This window comes from Cannabis sativa, chromosome 3, assembly GCF_029168945.1.
Source record: "Cannabis sativa cultivar Pink pepper isolate KNU-18-1 chromosome 3, ASM2916894v1, whole genome shotgun sequence".
Taxonomy (NCBI): Eukaryota; Viridiplantae; Streptophyta; class Magnoliopsida; order Rosales; family Cannabaceae; genus Cannabis; species Cannabis sativa.
Window position 1 is genome coordinate 43,837,536 of NC_083603.1, and position 15,125 is coordinate 43,852,660.

At 35.4% G+C, this 15,125-nt stretch overlaps 3 protein-coding genes across 4 annotated transcripts; 2 read left to right on the forward strand and 1 right to left on the reverse strand.

The window, feature by feature from the left end:
- Window positions 1-319: 319 nt before the first annotated feature.
- Window positions 320-3,681, reverse strand: LOC115711485 (SWI/SNF complex component SNF12 homolog). Its single transcript, XM_030639824.2, has 3 exons — window positions 3,541-3,681; window positions 1,444-3,379; window positions 320-679 (listed from the first exon to the last, which is right to left on the reverse strand). Exons 2-3 carry the CDS (start codon window positions 3,111-3,113, stop codon window positions 610-612), a joined length of 1,740 nt encoding a protein of 579 aa, XP_030495684.2. The 5' UTR covers window positions 3,114-3,379; window positions 3,541-3,681; the 3' UTR covers window positions 320-609.
- A 14-nt stretch (window positions 3,682-3,695) lies between these two features.
- Window positions 3,696-5,903, forward strand: LOC115711486 (large ribosomal subunit protein uL22y). Of its 2 annotated transcripts, XM_030639825.2 has the most exons (7): window positions 3,696-3,950; window positions 4,110-4,146; window positions 4,482-4,522; window positions 4,895-5,125; window positions 5,243-5,345; window positions 5,424-5,491; window positions 5,573-5,903. In XM_030639825.2, exons 1-7 carry the CDS (start codon window positions 3,948-3,950, stop codon window positions 5,618-5,620), a joined length of 531 nt encoding a protein of 176 aa, XP_030495685.1. In that variant the 5' UTR covers window positions 3,696-3,947; the 3' UTR covers window positions 5,621-5,903. The 2 variants fall into 2 exon arrangements, with proteins under 2 accessions (XP_030495685.1, XP_060967210.1); XM_061111227.1 differs by having other exon boundaries at window positions 5,424-5,903.
- Window positions 5,904-10,199: 4,296 nt separating this feature from the next.
- Window positions 10,200-11,510, forward strand: LOC133035380 (uncharacterized). The gene is made up of 2 exons (XM_061111229.1): window positions 10,200-10,929; window positions 11,037-11,510. Exons 1-2 carry the CDS (start codon window positions 10,248-10,250, stop codon window positions 11,069-11,071), a joined length of 717 nt encoding a protein of 238 aa, XP_060967212.1. The 5' UTR covers window positions 10,200-10,247; the 3' UTR covers window positions 11,072-11,510.
- Window positions 11,511-15,125: the final 3,615 nt, after the last annotated feature.

Consider the following 15,125-nt stretch of genomic DNA (forward strand, 5'->3'; position numbering starts at 1 on the left):
TGCCCATGAAGAACAGGATTTTTTGAATTTCATTATAATCAGGGGTCCAAATCAGATCTTCTTTCTCCACATAAGATTGCCTATCAGTAATGTGATGATAATATTCAGAATCATAACATATTTCTTATTACATGCTCAACTTATGATTAAAGAGCAATAAAACCTTAGGAGTTTCTTAATTTTAAAAACTAAAAAAAACCTCATAAAAAATAAGCCAAACAAGATCATGATTTGTATAGAAGGTTCTCTTTTCTTGTTACAATCAAATATAAATATTTGCATGCAATCACAGCTCAACAATCAAGTCAGTAAAAAATAATTTGTTTAGAAGGTTTTCTTCTTATTACAATCAAATATAACTGCATCCAATTACAGCTAATCCAACAGTCAAGTCAGTCAGCTAATCAAATTTTACTCTCTTCCTCCTTCCCAACTAATATCCCCATCAACTCAATCAAGGAGATGAGACTTCAAATTTTTTCTAAAAAAGCTAATGAGTATTCAAATATTCAGCAACAAAGAAAAAAATAAAATAAAGATGTTAACATCAGTATAATAATCCTATTCTATAAGTTTGTGATCAGTTGCTGAGAATTCAACAATCCTATTTCAAGTGCTTCCAGGAGCATCAGTGCCAGCAGATTTGCGGTTCAAGTAACGAATAACAGCGTCTTCGACCCTGTTCAAAAGAGATATGGCTTCAAAGTCAGAAAATGATAAAAGTTTAGGTTCTTCAGTGTACTACTGATGGCTATCCAACCTGTTGTATCATAACCACATACTTTTGGTATTTGAAAAAAACATGAAATACCCTTTTGAGTATAGCTATTCTCATGTGGGGTATCTCAAAGAACCTCAACCATTTGACCTACCCTTTTAACTATTCTATATATGGTATTCAGAAGAATCAGAACATTGCTATTCCAGCACCTTAACCCCAACCCCACTTGAGATAAACAATTTAATATAAGGTTCACATATTTTAACTTTTAAAAAAACAGATAAGTAAGATCTCCTATTGATTTTAATCGAGTAATGTTGGACACCTTAAGATGCGACTTAGCAAATACTCATAGTATTTAAGCAAGACCGGCAACTAGTTTATTAAACCGAAATGAAAAGCAAGCATGACATAATCAAACTCGGGATTTTATACTTTTGGTTTGTAACCTGATGATACCAATTCTAAATGGCCTGTTTGGATGAGAGATTTTGGTTTCTTGACTAGAGTTTTACTTATTCTGCAAGGTTGTTCAAGATATAAGATATAATAAACGTGGATACTAGTTACTGCAAATCATGTACGCAAACCCCTCAACCCGGAATCCATTATAATCAAGCTCTATGTTAGTTGGCAATCCATAATTGGGTTGGGAAGCCAAGCAATACAAACAGGTAAATTTACTAATAACGCACACAATAGATATAATGATGGAAGCTTACCAGGGTTGATTATAAAAGTCAGAACGCCGCTCCTTCTCTGCATTTCGACTGGCATCTCCAGCAACAAGCTTTAAATCTTTGCTCTGAGAAGCTATCAGAGTGTTAATAAACTCTGCTGGAGACTGACTGAAACTAAGAAAGAAAGCCCGCCGCCTCCTATGTTCATGAATCTTCTTTATAGACGCAGATATCAGTTCATCGCAAGCATCAATTTCCTTATTATTCTCAGTACGTGCCAAGAATGAAGACATTTCTTTATCCAGAGAAAGAGGCACATCAACCAGCACATCATAGCAATTAGTTCCAACTGGACAAGTTCCCGAAAGCTTAATCTTATGTTCCAGATGTATGGGTTGTGGTGGAGTTAAATGCTGTGCTAACTTTTGTGAAACTGATGTAAACTTCATCTTCTCATCCCCAAACACTTTTTGAAGAGGCGGATCACACATGAAAGAAGTAGGGTCACTGGGGCTCTGCAATTTTCTAGATTTAACATAATGCCAAATTGCAGCTATGATCCTTATGCGGCTATCTGCCTCAATGCCAAGAACTTCCTTCAGAGCTGGGGAAAGTTTATATTTTTCTGGCGTGTAATTCATTTCTAGCCTAATTGCTGCAGTGAACTCTTTATTCCCTATTCGCTTCACTTCAAAGCCGTCGTGTAGAGCAGGCGAACGAGCACTATCCCACGTAATTACATGGCTATCTGGATAAAGATTATTGTCCAAGTATATAGTTATTTTCTTGAAAAAGGAAGAAAACTTTGGAGTCAAATTTGGGGTCATGCCATTGCCAGCAACTACAGGATCTTTCCCATCTTCCAAAAGCCTCCCAACTATCTTAAGTGACCAAGAAGGAGGTTCTGCATTATTGTGTTCTGCATTATTGTTCTCGGGTATAGGCTGCGTCTGATTTACATAAGTGTTGAATACGTACATTCTGAGTGTTTTCTGAAAACGTGGAGATATTTTGAACGACTCCTGGATGTCAATTTTCTTTCTTGTCAAAGCAGCATCCACACGAGCCTCGAATTCAAGCAACTGAGTATAAAGCGCAGACTCGGGCAAAAGGTCTGCCACCTTCTCTGGTATTTGTTTATCAGGTAGCTTTCGCTTCTTCCTCCGAGCAGCTGGGGTCAGCTCCATTGTTTTAAATGGTGAACTTGTATTAGCATTTGATGAGTTTGTGGGTCTTGAAGGTGGCTTTTGATTAGCTCGCTTGGCACCTCCACCTCCAGTACCTGGAGTTGCCACAGAAGGTGTTGATACACCAGCATTACTATTCATGGAATTGTGCAACTGGGCAAGGGCCTGAGCTTGAGCTTCCAAGTCTGCTCGAATTCGGGCTTGCTTAGCTTGACCGAGAGCTTGTGCCTGTGCTTGAGTCTGACCCTGACTCTGTGCTTGAGCCTGACCCTGACCCTGACCCTGTGCCTTTGCCTGTGCTTGAACATTCACAAATTGAGTCTGAACAAGTCCCTGGGCTTGAGGCTCAGACAGCTGAAAATGACCCGGAAAATGAGACACACCTTGTGTTTGATGTTGTGCCTGAGACAGAAGATGGGGTTGCTGATTCACAGCTATAGACTGAGGCACCATCCCTGAATTTCCAAAATGAGGAGGTAACCCTGCCCCCACACCCTTGGCCTGATTATTGTTATTCATTGACATTGTTCACTCTAACATCACTATCTTTAAAATCTAATTTTTCCTTTAAAATCCTCAAACCCTTCAAATTTTCGAAACCAAAACAAAAATTAAATCTTGGGTTTATCTTGCTTATAAAACTTATCCACAATATGAACCAAAAGAGATTCCAATTCTAGTGAAACGTTAAAATTCCATTTACCACAAAAGTTTCCACAACAATTCGAAATTGTCCAATATAACAGCAAACCCAATTCTCCAAATCACAAAATTAGCAATATATTCCAACACTACAAAGAAGAGAAACAAAACAAGTGTCCAAAACTTTTAACCGTCAGAATTCAAAATCTTGTGTAAAGGAATTTGAGAAAACAAAACGAAAAAAATAACTATAAACGCAGAATCTAAAAATGGTAAGCAAAGGAGAGATAAAAGAATCATTTTTTCTTACAAGTTTGAATCTTTCTTTCTGCTATTTCTTCTTCTTCTTCTTTCTCTTTCTCTCTCTCTCTAGAGATCGGCCATGGACCCAAATTTGCTTCCCTCTCTTCACCGCTATTTTCTATACAGTTACTAGAAAATTACAATATTGCCCCCATTTACGTTACAGATAAAATAGCTAAGGCCCAGCCCAACTAAGTTAATAACAGGGTAACTATCTTATAAGGCCCAATTAATCAAAGCCCAGATTTTGGCCCAATAAAAACTCAGTCCAAAACATCTCGTTAGGCCGTAAACCCTACTTCTGAACTCTTCCCAAGAGACCCCCATATATATTGGAAACCCTAATTTTCGACTAGGGATTTGCCACTTCGCCAGGAAAAATTTTGATTCGGAAGCGGAAGGTCAGAAGAAGCCATGGTAAGTCACTCTGCGTTTTTCTTCTTCGTATTCTTCTCTGATCAGCTTTTAGTGCGATTACCTCGTTTGGTCTCGAAATCGGTGTAAAATTTAGCTGTGAAAATGCAAAAGCTCTTGCTTTAGATTCTTATTCCGGATGTGTTTCTATTGCATTTTCAGGTGAAGTATTCTAAGGAGCCTGATAATCCCACCAAATGTAAGATTGGATTTTCTGTTTTAAAGATTTTTCATGTTATTTCACTGTATATTGTTTTTAAAGATTGTGTTGTTTGGGAGCTTAGAAATGGACGAGAACTGTTTAAATTTAATTATTTGAGCTTCATTTCTTAACACTTAGAGTTCGAAATTTTAAAGATTTATAACATTCGTAGTTAGGTTTTGAAAGGATCTTCTGATCTGACCGAACCTGCTATTCCATTTGCGACTCCTTTGGTTTTAAAAAGTGAATTTGAAATATTTTTGAGGAATTATAATTTATATTTGGTGTTTATTATAGAACATTAATGTTTATCTTGTTTCTTCGTAATTCAGCCTGCAAAGCCAGGGGGTCAGATCTCAGAGTTCACTTTAAGGTACATTTCTTCGCTCGACGAACTATAATTTGGTTCTGTAAACTAGGATAGTTGTAATTTTTAATTACTCGAGCCACTTTTTTTAAACAAATGTGCCCAATTCTACTTTTTGTTAAACTACATTACTTGAAGATTTGCATAGTATCTCGAAGCTTTGTTAAGATTATACTTGTTGTTACTATGTTTGTGTGTTGCTTTTTGTTTTAACGAAAATAAATTATGAAATATTAGTATGCTGAGTAGTAAAAATATGTTTGCAGCTATATTAGAATTACTGTATATTTTTTAGTCATCTTTTTTTTCGCAGCTGCTGTCATTTTTCTGCATATATTTATTCAGATGTTTATTTTATTTGCTTGTATATCTCTTCAGAATACTAGGGAGACAGCGTTTTCAATTAGAAAGATGCCTTTGATCAAGGCAAAAAGGTATTTGGAGGATGTTTTGGTTCACAAGCAAGCTATCCCATTCCGTCGCTTCTGTAGAGGAGTAGGGCGTACTGCACAGGCAAAAAATCGCCACTCAAATGGACAAGGACGTTGGCCTGTAAAATCTGCCAAGTTTATTCTTGACCTACTGAAGAATGCTGAGAGCAATGCTGAGGTACAAGTCTTCCTAATCTGTTAATCTTTATTTGTTTGTTCTTTCCTTCTCGAACATGTTGTATCTTGTTGTTTTCTTGGGTTTTCTAACAAATTTCTCCTGTCAATTCTTCTTTAGGTGAAAGGTTTGGATGTCGATTCACTTTACGTTTCTCACATCCAGGTGAACCAAGCTCAAAAGCAAAGGCGTCGTACATACCGTGCCCATGGAAGAATTAACCGTGAGTATTTACATAAGTATACATTTATCATGTCTCCATTTGTTTAGCTTTTTAGTAACCTTTACCATATTATTGCAGCTTACATGTCATCCCCATGCCATATCGAGCTGACTTTGTCAGAGAAAGAAGAGCCGGTCAAGAAAGAGGTAAATAAATTGTTAAAAAGAACACATGATCTGATATTTACAAGCAATTTTCATCTAATATGACTTTGCATAATTGTGCAGCCTGAAAGTCAGTTGGCTTCTAGGAAACCAGAAAAGACTCGTGCTTAGAGAGCTCTCCAAGGCGGTGCCTCTGCTTCTTCAACAGCTGAAGGTGTAGGCTAAGTAGGAATCCAAGTTTTTGTTTGAGTGCCCAGAAATTTTATTTTTGTTTTTTGTCAAACCTGAAGCTTGTTTTTGTGGCAGATTTTATATTAATCTTTATTTTATAGCTATTGCTAGAAAGCCTTTTTGGACTTTTTCAATGTTAGTTTGTTTTAATGAGTTGGAAGTTGATGCTGGATACTAAAGCCTTAAATTAAAATTATATACCTCTACTAAAGGTTTAGCTATATAACTCTTACGATTCTCTTAAATCTCCTCCTTGTGTTCTTGAGTAGGTTAATCTTATAAAACTGGTGATAATTCAGTAAGTCAAATGAAGCATCGAAATGTACTCATAAGCTGTTTTGTTCCATAAAAAAATACTGTGCTTTGCTCTTTGTTTTTGAGATTTTCTAAAATGTTGTGTACTCTTTGAGGCTCATTTTTTGTATTATTTTTCTTATTTTAATAAATTATTTTGGGTAAACAAAAATTTTAATCTGGGAGATGGGGAATGAAAATAAATTAGTGTAGAGAAAATAAAAATCTATGGATTGTTTTCTAGACAAGTCTTTAATTAAACTCTAGTGTGGTAAGAGCATGACTTCTTTTTTAAAAAAAACAGAGAGAAATATCATTCATTGGTTTAAATGGACAAAGATCAGAAGGTTAGGCAAAAACAAAAATGTGAACAAAATAGGATTGACAAGAACCAAATGCCAACACCACAAAAGACTAGGATGATAAACACCATTATTATATCGAAAAGAAAAACTTAAATAAAGGAAAATGCAACTCGAGAAACTTCTAACATCTAAACAAAATTAGTTAAACAAAGCAAATCACCCGGTACTAGAATCAAAACAACAGAAGGGTGCGTTCGCCTTGGGGAAACATCCACATCCAATCCTTTTTTATTGCAACCTTCACAAAAATCCCAAGGATGGCAAACCTTAGCATAGAACCAAAAGACATCTTCTACTGTCCAAAAACGAGAATGTAAGAGATTACGAGCAAAGCCACCACCAAAATACACCCAACCAACAACCACAAGGGAGAGACCCCACCAAACACCACAAGGAGGAGAAGCAACGACCCCCCAAACCCTCCACCGCAAGACCCAAAAAGACCATCTCGCTCGGCGACAACCACGAGGGCCAACTTCTAAAATTCTCATTAGAGACACCTTATAGCACAACCAGAGATATGGCCTCGAAACAAAGTGACGCCAAAATCGCTATCACTGGAATGGGAAAACCAGATCTCGCCCCACCTTCCCCATGCCAAAACATATCAGATCCCGACAAGTCACAACATCGAAGCACACATGTAGCGATCTCCTTGTGTGCCATCTGCTAAGAAACGGCCAGTAGCGCCTAGAGAAAAGAAAAATCCTAACAGTATTGAGAAACCATGGTTAGGCAGAGAAACGAAGGATCGAGCATTTGTCTTAAGACCAAGCTTTGCCACACCACATCTTCTCACCCCCAAACAGATGGTTAATCTAAAGTTGTCAATCGTTGCCTCAAGACCTACCTTTGGTGCTTTGCTTTCAATCATCCTAGGCAATGGGCTAAGTGGTTAGCATGGGCGGAGTATTGGTACAATACCACTTATCAATCTTCGCTGGGGTGTACTCCTTTCAAGGTGCTTTATGGGAGGAATATTAGAATATTTTTATTTATGGAAATTATTTTCTAATTAAGGAAATGATTTTCTATTGAAGGAAATAAATAAATAATTGATTTTCTGATAAATGAATATTTTATATTCATTAAATCTGGACAAAATCAATTATGTAATATTCTATATATGGTCAGATTTCTATATTCATTACTTGATTTGATTTCCTGAATTAATTGTCAAAATATTCTGACAATTAATGTGGCGCAGATACTGATGGAGTATCTCACCTATAAATATAGGGTCTCGGTCCCCGAGCTCCTCACTCATTCTGAATCCTTTCAGCAAATTCCATCTAAAGAGAGTTGAGAGAGCGAGGAAGCCCGAACTCCAATACCGAAGCTATCGCAGGGATTGAAGCTCAAAGATCAATGGCTGGAGGTACATCGATCCTTTCATTGCATATATTATTGATATGATTACATTTTATTTTCCGCATTTCATATCATTTGTATATGCTATATTACATACACTATATATATAGTCTAACAGTTGGTATCAGAGCGGACTTATCTCTGCCTTGATTTTATTTGAGTTTCATATATATATATATATATATACATACATACACTATTCATATATATATTTGTTTGGTTCATTTCGTGGTGTATATATATATATACTCATATTCATATAATTCCAAGTATATATATATATATATTTTTCATACGTATATACATATATATATCTTTATTCTTATATATATTATATACATTTATATACTGTATATATATATATTTTTCATTTTCACGTGTATATATGTTTATATATATATTGTATATTATATATATGCTTTATTGCATAATACATTCATAATATTCTTTTTCATTATGTATATACATGCATATATATATAACATAAAGTTATCGGTGTAAATAAAGTTTAATTTTTCCGTTTTTCATTTTTTCGGTGTTTATTTCGAATTCTATATACATTACTATATTCGTATAGTATTATAGATCGATCTAAGCATTGAAAATCCATTGAAAAACTTAAAGATGGAAAAAAATTTCAGTTAAAACTTTTTCGGACCCGATTAATTTCGTGATATTAAAGTATATATTTTTTCGTGTTTTCGTGCATAAAATCTATGTGGATCTCTTTATTATTTGATTTAGAACATTTTAGATTTGAAAACACGCAATTTGGTCGTTGGAAACGCAATTTCCGATCGGGTTTGGGTCGGGTTCGACGGACCCGCGTGCAGAAAAACGGGTCAAAATCGACCCGGTTCGCTGAAGAAGACGACGCAAAACGACATGTCGTTTGGAGAAAACGACGTGTCGTTTGGCGTAAAACGACGTGTCGTTTGTCAAAAACGACGTGTCGTTTGAAACACGTTACAAATGTCGTTGTTGAAAAAACGACATGTCGTTTTTCACATTGTGGAAAACGACATGTCGTTTTCCGTCTTCTGAGGCAGCCTTTACATTTATTAAACGACGTGTCGTTTTTACCTTAGGGAAAACGACGTGTCGTTTTTAATGTTTTCTCAGCACACTTCAGAATGTAAAAAACGACGTGTCGTTTTTGCCTTTTGCAAAAACGACATGTCGTTTGGCAGTATGGATTTTTCAAAAAAAAAAAAAAGGGGGAAAAATTCCGAATTTTTTTTTTATAAATTTTTATTTATTTGGAATATTAATTATTTTCCCATTTCAGTGTTAATTTAGTCAATAAATTGCATTTAGTTAATTTTCCATTTTTGTTTAATACATATATATAGTATAAATTGAAAATAGAAATTTGTTTAAATTTGGTAATTTATTACATGATTTATTTAGGCATGTAAAAATTGTGCTAATTTGTGCATTTAATTATATATTACCAAATTTCTGCAATTTATTGTCTAAATTAATTTTGAAAAATCTGCCATTAATTTCATATTAAGGAATTTGCATTTAATTAATGATCATACATTAATTGTATTATTTTGTATTTAATTGACAAATTTATGTTTAATGCAATTAATTTAGATTTGTGTGATTTAAATGCTCTACATAAATTCCTTTTATAGTGCTAGATATATTTAGAAATATTCAAACATTAAGATAGGTTGAATATTTTATTTAGCAATTAAGTTTCATAAAACGTCATAAAATTATTCATAAAATATTCATAAAACTTTATAAAATGAATAAAATATGAATAAAACGTAAGTAGTTTTGTGGTTTGACATAAGAAAACATGAACCTGGGACAAATGCTCATATCTAGAACGGTTTTTAATGATCTTCGGACGACCACACTAGGAGCACTAATCTCAGTGATTGTCTATTATGTTAATAACGAAATTACTTTTAGGTAGAGCCCAATACCTAATGTCTAAAGTGAAAATATAATTTTTTATAATTAGGGAGTAGCCACAGCATCTTTAATTATATAAAATTATATATTAATTAAAATTCACCTTAATGGACAAAACTTGTAATTAATTATTTGGATATAATAATTTTACCCCACAGGGATTTTATTATATTTTTATAATTAATTAGGATAATATATTAAGTTAAATTCTCTTAATTTACCCCACAGGGAGTTATGAGAATTTGATTTAATAGTGTTATCACAAATTTTAATTAAAGATAGATTTCATTTCTCCATTATTTCTAAATTAAATACTTCATTAAATCTATCATAAAGTTCATCTAATTTTATTAGATTTAAAATTTAGCCCACAGGCAATTTTAGATTTAATAAAATTTTCATCTTCATCATGTTTCTACATTGGTAAAACATGAATTCATTAAAGCCTCAATTCTTTTAACATCTAAATTTTTTGTAATCCTATTCTCAGCCTATTTCATCCACCTCTAAATATGCCGAAATCACTAGTGAAATCCCCGAGCTTAGGAGCTGACAACTTCAAAATCTGGAAGGAACGAGTTCTTCTCCACCTAGCTTGCACTGACATGGATTATGCAATAAGAAAAGATGAACCAGCTGCTATCACTGATACTAGCACTGCTGCTGAGATTGCACTACGTGAAAAGTGGGAGCAATCTAATCGTCTTTGCATCATGTTCATTATGTCCAGAATTCCTATGGGAATGCGTGGATCGGTGGAGCCACCTGAGAAGGTGAAAGACTTTATCAAAGTTATGGATGAGCAGTTTGACACTTCAGATAAATCTTTGTTCATCAACCTCATCCAAGAGTTCTCGTCTACAAAACTCACCGGTGTTAAAGGAGTTCGAGAACATATTTCTAAAATGAGGGACATCACTGCTCATTTGAAGAAACTCGACGTTATCATTCCTGATACCTTCCTGGTTCATTACATCCTTCACAATCTTCCTCCACAATATGGGCCTTTCAAAATTTCCTACAACACACATAAAGAAAAATGGACTATCAATGAATTGATGACCATGTGTGTTCAAGAGGAAGCCATGCTCCTACAGGAGCAAGGAGAAAGTGTTCACCTGACCACTCAACCTAAGAAACGCAAGCCATTCAAGAAGAACAAAGGGAAAAAGCCCATGGCTCCCAAGGCTGCCATAAAGAAAGATTCCATCAAATGTTTCTTTTGTAAACAAAAGGGACATGCTAAAAGGGAGTGCAGCCAGTTCAAGAAATGGATGGATGACAAAGGTAATCCAATTTCCTTAGTATGTTATGAATCTAATATGGCTAATGTTAATCTTAACACATGGTGGATTGATTTCGGTTCAACAATTCACATAACAAGTTCCTTGCAGGATATTCAAAATCTAAGGAAGCCAGTGGCAAGTGAGCAAAGCATCTTATCTGGAAACAAGATGGGCTCACATGTGGAAGCTATTGGAACATGCAATTTAGTTTTAAGTAATGGTTTTATTTTAAAGTTAGAAAAGACCTTTTATGTACCAAGTTTCTCTAGAAACTTGATTTCAGTTTCAAGACTTATACCCTTTGGTTTTTCCTTTACATTTTCAGACAAATATTTTAATTTATATTATAAATCTGAATGTGTTGGAAATGGTATTTTGTCTGATGGTCTTTACTGCCTTAATTTACAAAATAATACCACTAATAATGTTATGCATGTTCACGCTGGCACTAAAAGATGTGTTATGAAAGAGGATTCCTGTACATTGTGGCACCGGAGATTGGGACATATCTCCATTGATAGAATTAAAAGGTTGGTAAAAGATGGGGTACTCAATACCTTAGATTTTACTGACTTTGATACTTGTGTGGATTGCATTAAGGGAAAGCAAACCTCCAAGTCTGTCAAAACTGGTGTCCATAGGAGTTCTGAAATATTAGAAATCATACATACTGATATATGTAGTCCAGATATGGAGTCACATGGTCAGAAATACTTCATCTCATTCATAGATGATTACTCACGCTACATGTATATCTACTTACTTCATAATAAAAGTGAAGCATTAGATGTCTTTAAGATATTTAAAGTCAAGTAGAGAAACAATGCAACAAGCAAATTAAGATAGTGAGATCAGATAGAGGAGGTGAGTATTATGGTAGATACACAGAAGATGGACAAGCACCTGGTGCATTTGCGAAGTTTCTTGAAGAAAATGGGATTGTTGCCCATTACACCTTGCCCGCACACCCGAGCAAAATGGTGTTGCGTAAAGAAGAAACCGAACATTAATGGACATGGTGCGGAGTATGCTTAGTAGCAACTCTAATCTTCCTAAATCCTTGTGGACTGAAGCATTAAAGACATCCGTGTACATATTAAACCGAGTTCCAACAAAGGCAGTCTCAAAAACTCCTTTTGAATTATGGAAAGGTTGGAAACCAAGTTTGAATCATGTGCGCATTTGGGGATGTCCATCTGAAGTCAGAATATATAATCCACAAGAGAAGAAATTGGACCCAAGGATCATAAGCGGATTCTTTATAGGGTACGCCGAAAAGTCTAAAGGTTACAAGTTTTATTGTCCATCTCATAGCACAAGAATTGTGAAATCAAGGAATGCAAAATTTCTTGAGAATGCCTTGATCGATGGGAGTGATCAATCAAAGGACTTAGGTCCCGAGAAAGATCCTTCGAACCTTCCACTTCAAAAGCAAGATTGATAATGGTTAACACTCCCGTAGTTCAAACGAATGTTGAACAACCATTACCAATCACCGAAGATCCACAAGTTGGTAATGATAATCCGGTAGATCAAAATGCTCAAGAGTTGCTCGCAATCGTTGAACAACCCGTCTTGAACCACTGCCGCTCCCCAAGAGCCTCGTTGGTGAAGTCTTAAGAAGATCTACTAGACCTATCAAACCAAAAATTTACAAAGACTATGTTGTGTATTTATTAGAATCCGATATTGGAATTGGAAATGATCCAAACGTTTTTACAAGCTATGAACAAGTAGAGAATCAAAATTGTGGTACAATGCTATGGATGATGAAATGAATTCTATGAGGTGCAACAGAAGTCCGGGAACTTGTAAAGTTGCCTAATGGGGCGAGAGCCATTGGCCGTAAATGGGTCTATAAAACTAAGAAAGACTCATTAGGCAACACCGAGAGGTACAAAGCGAGACTTGTTGCTAAAGGATTCACTCAAGAGGAAGGAATTGACTATACGGAGACTTTTTCTCCGTATCAAAGAAAGATTCCCTCGAGTCATCTTGGCATTAGTTGCTCATTTTGATTTAGAGCCGGAGCAGATGGATGTAAAACCGCTTTTCCGAATGGTGATCTGTGAGGAGGAGGTATACATGAAACAACCGAAGGATTCACCTCTAGTGAAGGTCGGGATTTGGTATGCAAGCTCAAGAAGTCCATCTATGGATTAAAACAAGCATCCCGCCAATGGTATTTAAAATGTCATGATGTCATCTCTTCCTTTGGATTTGAAGAGAATGTCATGGATCAATGCATATACCGAAGGAAAGTGGGAGTAAGATCTCGTTTTCTTGTTTTATATGTGGACGATATTCTTCTTGCATCCAATGATAAAGTGGTTGCTACGTGAAGTGAAACAATTTCTTTCAAAGAACTTTGAGATGAAAGACATGGGTGAAGCATCCTATGTCATAGGCATTAAGATTCATAGAGATAGATACCGAGGTATCTTAGGTTTATCTCAAGAAGCCTACATCAACGTAGTTTTAGAAAGATTTCATATGAAAGATTGTTCACCGAGCGTTGCTCCAATTATGAAGGGTGATAAATTAAATTTGAGCCGAGTGCCCAAAGAATGATTTTGAAAGAGAACAAATGAAGAACATTCCTTATGCTTCGCCGTCGGAAGCCTAATGTATGCTCGTGTGTGCACAAGACCCGACATTGCTTATTCTGTCGGAATGTTAGGAAGATTTCGCAGTAACCCTGGGATAGACCACCGGAAAGCCGCAAAGAAAGTAATGAGGTATCTTCGTGGTACTAAGGATTACAAACCGATGTTCAAACGAACCGACAATCTAGAAGTAGTTGGCTACTCGGACTCGCATTTCGCCGGTTGCACCGATTCACGTAAATCTACATCTCGGTTACGTGTTTATGTTCTTCGTGGAGCCGTGTCCTGGAGGAGTAACAAACAAACTTTGACTCGCTACTTCTACTATGGAGGCCGAGTTCGTTTCTTGTTTTGAGGCTACATCACATGGTGTATGGCTAAAGAGTTTCATTTCAGCCTTAGAGTGGTTGATTCCATTGCAAGGCCGCTAAAGATGTTCTGTGACAATTCAACATTGCTTGTTTTCATGGCTAAGAACAACAAAAGTGGAAGTCGAAGCAAGCACATCGACATTAAGTACTTAGCTATTAGAGAACGTGTTAAGGAAAATAAAGTGGTCATTCAACACATTAGCACTGAATTGATGATTGCCGATCCTATGACAAAAGGCTTGCCACCTCATAAATTCAAGGATCATGTAGAGAACATGGGACTTGGTTCCCTTATGTAATTTGTACAAATAAAGTTATTATTAATGAAACTCTTATTTTGATTTTTCTCATATTTATGCGCATCTTAATTTTACATTTGAGAAAAATTTCAGAGGACCTGAATAAACATAAGGTTTAGGGTTTATTCACTTAAGTACATTGCCACATAAAGTACATTGTTATATAATAAATGTATTGTAATACATGGAAGATAATACTCGATTCATAATGAGGACATGTCGCTATGATTCGTATGTTTATTATATAATGAGGAACGTTGGGTTTGAATATTTTAGTTTAAATGCTGACCAAGTGGGAGAATATTAGAATATTTTTATTTATGGAAATTATTTTCTAATTAAGGAAATGATTTTCTATTGAAGGAAATAAATAAATAATTGATTTTCTGATAAATGAATATTTTATATTCATTAAATCTGGACAAAATCAATTATGTAATATTCTATATGGTCAGATTTCTATATTCATTACTTGATTTGATTTCCTGAATTAATTGTCAAAATATTCTGACAATTAATGTGGCGCAGATACTGATGGAGTATCTCACCTATAAATATAGGGTCTCGGTCCCCGAGCTCCTCACTCATTCTGAATCCTTTCAGCAAATTCCATCTAAAGAGAGTTGAGAGAGCGAGGAAGCCCGAACTCCAATACCGAAGCTATCGCAGGGATTGAAGCTCAAAGATCAATGGCTGGAGGTACATCGATCCTTTCATTGCATATATTATTGATATGATTACATTTTATTTTCCGCATTTCATATCATTTGTATATGCTATATTACATACACTATATATATAGTCTAACAGGATTCACCTTCCTTGGTTAGGTATTCTTCAGGCCCCACTGCTGTGTTGGTCATTGATCAATGGTTGGACAAAAAAGACTCTTTTTTGGATGATTTGAAGATGCACTTGCTG